The sequence below is a fragment of the Crocuta crocuta genome, unplaced genomic scaffold (genome assembly GCF_008692635.1).
Source record: "Crocuta crocuta isolate KB4526 unplaced genomic scaffold, BGI_CrCroc_1.0 scaffold2, whole genome shotgun sequence".
NCBI classification, from domain to species: Eukaryota; Metazoa; Chordata; class Mammalia; order Carnivora; family Hyaenidae; genus Crocuta; species Crocuta crocuta.
The window spans coordinates 3,108,837-3,114,922 of NW_027528640.1; the positions used below are offsets into that span (position 1 = coordinate 3,108,837).

At 40.3% G+C, this 6,086-nt stretch overlaps 1 protein-coding gene across 8 annotated transcripts in view; it reads left to right on the forward strand.

Annotated features, from left to right (window-relative positions):
- Positions 1 to 6,086, forward strand: part of PCDH15 (protocadherin related 15) — a 752,236-nt gene that overhangs the window by 724,383 nt on the left and 21,767 nt on the right. For all 8 annotated transcript variants that reach the window (XM_077755213.1, XM_077755212.1, XM_077755209.1 and 5 more), the window contains 3 exons: positions 2,554 to 2,772; positions 4,978 to 4,986; positions 5,814 to 5,966. In XM_077755213.1, the coding sequence (XP_077611339.1) occupies positions 2,554 to 2,772; positions 4,978 to 4,986; positions 5,814 to 5,966 (381 nt within the window). The remainder of the gene's footprint in view (positions 1 to 2,553; positions 2,773 to 4,977; positions 4,987 to 5,813; positions 5,967 to 6,086) is intronic.

The following is a 6,086-nucleotide window of genomic DNA, read 5'->3' on the forward strand; positions in this document are numbered from 1 at the left end:
GCCTTGGTGGTTGTGGGGAGAAAAATGTCAGCGCCCAGTCCCTTCTTGAACCAAGCATTGCAACTCACTCTTTTGGGTCCAATCTCCCTGTGCCACAGGCATAGCCGAGGTGGACCGTGCTCTATGCCCCAAGCCAGGCCTCATTTCCAGATCTTAGTCTGCATGCCCTATTGATACCGCCCAAAATATAAACTCGTAGGCCGAGTCCTTCTGAGCAGTTTCCCTACTGGGAATGGAGCCAAGCCAGAAGACTGTGAGAGCGGCTTCAGGTGCGCTGCTTCCCTTCCAGATCGAGCTGGCGAGCAGAGGAGTGGTTTCTCCCGGTGTCCCCTGGATCCAGTGGGTCCCACTCAAGGTCAGCTGGACAGCAGGAAACCATATCCCTCTGTGTCCCAAGTGGAGGTTTTTCTCTTCTCCAGAAAAAGGGACAGTGTCTTGAGCAGCTTCAGCCACTCTTTCTTTTCCCCTCGACTCACCGCAGCTCCTCACAGAGGGGGCTCCCTCGCCTCCCTCTGTGTCTCTGGTCCCGGCCTGATTTTATCTTCCCCAGTTCACACTCACACTAGGAGGTTTTCTCAGCAGACTCTGTCTTCTTTTCCTCCCAAACTCCTGGATTCTGTAAGGGTTCCTATGGCTTCAGGCCTTCTCCGTGTGAGAGACCGGGGCAAGTGAGATGTACAGAGCTCCCTACTTCTCCACCATCTTGCCTCCTCTCTCTATATATTTTTTAACATACCTAAAAATGACCTAGGAAAATTGCTATGAAAGTATGTTTTATATCTACAAAAGCATGTCTGACTGCCTTGTGTTACAGTATGGACGTGCAGCTTTAAAACTAAAACTGAGTTATCCGAGCTTTTGGGTTTCTCAAATGGGAAGACTAATAAACTACCCAGTGGAATTCATATCGGACATCTGGCATCTCTTTAGTTTTTTCCACAGGGAAGCTATAAACTCCGTGCACTAGATACAAGGTCAGAATGATTACTCGGGAAATTAAAATCAAAAAGGTCAAAGGGATAAAAAGTGCACAAGCATAGCACGCTTTGTTAGTATGTGACGGTGAAATTTGGGGCAGTTTTTATTTTTATTTATTTTTTTTGTTTCCAATTTCTTTATGTTTTCCACATTTTCAACATAAGTGTTGTTATATCGTAAAATATATTTCTAAAATAATGGTTTTCACTTTATATATGCTGTCTAATTATGAGTATATAAAAGTATTTATCAGGGCACTTGGGTGGCTCAATCAGTTAAGCATCCAAACTCTTGATTTTGGCTCAAGAGGTGATCTCAGGGTCATGAGATCAAGCCCCATATCAGGCTCTGTGCTGACAGTGTAAAGACTACTTGGGATTCTCTCTCTCTCTTTGCCCCTCCCCTGCTTTTGTGCTCTCTCTCTCTCTCTCTCTCTCTCTCTCTCTTTTTCTCTCTCAAAATAAGTAAATAAACTGAAAATAATAAAATTAAAAATATTTATAAAAAGAAATTAGATCTGTATATATCAAAATGTGATTAGCCTTTGCATTGTGGACCTGTGACTAATTTTGCTCTTTGACCCATTTTGTGTTCTCCAATTTTCTATAGTAAGATATTTGGCCTCTATAGATAAAAATTACAAAAATAAAACAAAATACAAAAATTAAAAATACCCAAGACATGGTATGGCTTTGTGGTGTTAAGAATGCAATTGTTACATCAGTATTGTTACATCAATATAAGGGATTGTGCAAATGTTCCCAAAGAATTTTTGGGAAAATAACCTATTATCTGCTAATTAGAACATAAAATATGTAACAAAATCATTGAACACGGTAAAATTAAGTAACAATTATCCCTTGATTGTTCCCTCCATCCCAGTGGAATGGCCACAGCTTGGGCTCTATTACTCACTCACTCCAGGGGTTTGCAAGAACTGTCGGCATCAGTTGGCTAATTCCTGTTGTCCTGGCTGATTTGCTATCTGCATCATCCCTATAGTCTCCCTCTAGGCAGGAAACACCCTTCAGTTTGTTCACCTTTTGCCCAGAAATGCATTTTGACTTGGGATTTGAGAATGTCGACATATAAGACAAAGGTAGATTTTGGAGACTGAAGACTGGGTGTCTCAGATGCATTGCCCTAACTGTAGCTTTATGGCTAGTGGTGATTCAGTATTATGACATCCTGTTCAACACAGTCATTCTGAGGACCCAGGCAAACAAAATGTAGGAATACAATTTTAAACTATGCTTTATGTAACTCAGAACATGTATGCACCTGAATAGCTGAATAATGTCAATATTTTCAACATAGTCATAGTAAGCTCCTTGATGTTGATGATTAACTTTCTCAAGTCTGTGAGCATATGAAGTAAGAGTCATTGTTATTAATATCTTTGGTATGTGTATATAGCTGTGTAGTTACTGTTCTTCATTGCTCTTGCTTTTTATATATTTTTTTATTCCTAAGACTGACTCCACTTGCGTTTCAATTAAAGAGATTATTAAATAATATTACAAAATTATTTTTTCTGCTAACATCATTGATTTTACTGTTTATCTCACAATCAAGATTTTTGGACGGCAAGCTGCTTGACATCAATAAAGACTTTCAGCCTTATTACGGGGAAGGAGGACGTATTCTGGAGATCCGAACTCCGGAGGCAGTGACCAGCATTAAAAAGCGAGGAGAAAGCCTAGGCTACACAGAGGGGGCCCTGCTGGCACTCGCCTTCATCATCATCCTCTGCTGCATCCCTGCCATCTTGGTAGTTCTGGTCAGCTACAGACAGTAAGTATTCCCACATTGAAAAGCCATCCCCGGTAATGTGGCCTTGTAGTCGTGAAACAGTAGCGATGCCACCATTGAGGGCCTTCTTGCACCAAGTAGCCTCCCTTTAAGGGGCAACGGAACAAACTTCCAGCATTTTTGATGGATTCCTCAATGTCCCCATGCTCCTAATGCACTCTCATCCAATAGGAATTTTGGGTTAGCACCTGTGGCTTTGTTCCTGCCCCTCATCGGGTGCAGAGCCTTGAGAGAGAAGGCAGCAGGTGTCCTGGGGAAGTGCCCCAGGCACCAGAATGTCACACTTAGAAACATTCGCCTGTTTCTGAGGAAGGTCTGCGACCTACCCACAATGTCATAACAAGTTTTTATCCGTGTTGTTAAAATGACATCTGTGGAAGTGATTGAAGCATTGGCAAAATCATTTCAAAATCATCATGTGCCATATGTAATTCTCCATGGGCTGTGTGCCATATGTAATTCTCCATGGGGCTTCTTCCTCCCTGGGGAGCCCTGCCAGATCCTATAGTATAACACAGGACAGGATATTCTGGCTGCATAGGCCTTACAGGCTTCTTGTTCCTACAGGAAAATAAATTCATTTAAAATACCTATATTTTTCTTACTCTGGCCCTTCAAAGTAGTGAAGTAATTATAGTTAATTTAAGCCTCTGTATTTGAAGTCGTCTATTAAGCTACTCTTTATTTGACACCAGGTACAAGGAACTTTTGTGATCTAGGCCTAGGCATTTCAGTTATGTCCCTATTGCCAATGATGGATGACGAAAGTTGTGAAAGAGATTCAGAAAAGACATAGCCCTAAGGTGCCACAGAGTGAAAATAAGTAAGACAGGGATCATAAGTCCTATCAATTACTTGACATAACAAAGAGTAAGAAATAATGATGGAACTGGTCTTCCTTATTTAAAATACCTGCAGGGAAAGCACTAAAATAGTACTTATATATTCTTAAAATGTTATCTTTGTCCTCTAACACTGAGAATTTTCTTTTGGATTAAATAAGATAAGGTAATTGCAACCTAAAAGTTGGAAAGTGTGCCCTGAATGAAGATGCTCTAGGGATATTTTGCATCACAAAAGCCATGTGAAACTGCAGACAGGACTTCCAGGTTGATATACTGGAGTCTGATGTATCCTTAACAAATCAATCAATACACCAATTCTAAAGCCTATAAACAAACTTAACAATGGACAAATGATTTTGAATTACTAAGTCATCAATATTAATTTTCATATTAGAACTAATCTGTATTGCAGTTATTCTCTTTCATTGCACTGTTTCCCAAAGGAATCCTGCTCACGATAAAATCAGAGAGAAGACTTAGATTTGGCACACAACACAACACAGTGATCAAAACTGAACCATCTTGGATGTTATACTCAGTGGTCTGAAATTTAACAAACCACTAAGATGCCTGGCATTTAAACATTTTGTAGATGCATTTTTTTTTTTGGTTCAGTAATCAGCTCAGTACTCTATGCATTAATTTTAGTCACTGCTTTTTGTAGACTGATGGAGTTAAACAAAATGAGTTGTGTCCCTCTCATGTTCCAAAGTAAAGTTCTAATATTTAAAAGTCCAACTTTTGTACTTTCATATTCTGCTTGTAATAAGACTGGAATGGATGGCTCTTCTGTTAACATTCATTTTTTTTTTAATTCACTGTACGTGGAAAACTAAGAAGCAAATATGAAAAAGTATCATGGATTCATTACCCAGGAGCGCCACCTTCCAGTTCCAGCCTTAGTTTCAAAGTGAAGCCCAGGGTATAATCAGGGCCCGCTGCCTGCCTTCATCTCTTTAATATCCTCCAGGCACAGGACGCCAAGAAGCCAATTATAAAGATCAGATCATCTTTAATAATCCATTTCTCTATCAGAGTTCAAATTCGTGTATCCATGTTTTAATCCAGTTTTTAATCCCATTTAGTTCATTTCTTTGTTTTCTTGTAACCAAACATTTTCACGGCTTGTACAACAGCGACAGCAACAATAAAGCACTGCACCATTTTTACTTTCCGAACTAAAACACTCAATTTCCCTACTGTGTCATTAAGTCTGTGTCATGAGCTTCCCCAGTAAATTATTAAGAATTTAGAATAAATCAGATGCTAAAATATTATGAATGCAGTATTTCTAATGTAGCTTTTTTCTTTTTTTTCCCTTACTCATTGCTTTTCGAAACAGATTTAAAGTGTAAGTATAAATATCTTGCATGTGATTTTATATAATATGAAAAGGAAAGCCCCAGATTCCCATGGTGAAGTAGTCAACCTGCTCAGAACCGTGGATTATCTGTCTGTCTTGTATTTGCAGAAGGTGTACACTTGAGTTCAAGTTCCCGTGTGCTTTTGTACATATGGAATCAGGCTGGGTTTTCACATGGCCATACAAGGGAGGAAATGTGAAAAAGACACTTGGCTCTGACAGTTTCCATACTTTGAGGTTTGGGTTTTGAGGAAGGTACTAACAGTTGGGTGTCCAGCACATTCAGAAATGGAGTTTCAGCTCCAAGCCAATTCCGTGCCTAACGAGAATCCAAAGGAAACAAAAGCCAGCCGCATGTCTCTCCCAAAGGGGCATAGTAAATTAACATCAGACATTAATTTTGTCAAAGCATTTCATGTCAAGGCATTTAAAATGAAATAACCTTTCTTTAAATAGATGGAAGATGAATAATAAAAAAAAATATGCATCTTCAATGTGCCTCACCTGAGGAAAGAGACCCATTCCATGGCCCCCAATTATAAAGTCACATTTTTATAAATAGCTTGCCTCCTACCTTTCATATTCCTATTTCCCATAATATGCAATATTTCTACTAAATTCCAGCCATGATTCCAGGGTAGATATTTTAAAGAGGAAGAAGGTACAGGAAAACGATACTTTGTGGGAATGCTACTGTAATCACATCGGTTTATAAGTCCTAGTATTTATGTTAACAAATTTCTTAAGTGGATTCTTCCACCGAGAAGTCTATGATTTCTAAAATGGATTTCCAAAACATTCCTGCCTTCTCAAAGACGCCAAGCCGAGTGCACCAAGACTGCACGAATCCAGTCCGCATTACCTGCGGCCAAGCCTGCTGCGCCTGCTCCAGCACCTGTAGCCGCGCCCCCGCCGCCCCCACCGCCTCCCGGGGCACACCTGTATGAGGAGCTGGGAGACAGCACCATGTAAGTATTCAGGGCACCGTTCCGCCAGACAGGTGGGCCTGATGAACGCTGGGTGGTGAGTATTTCATTTCCGCCTAATGCGGAAATGCAGTTGACAGCTACTTTAATCACTAAATTACC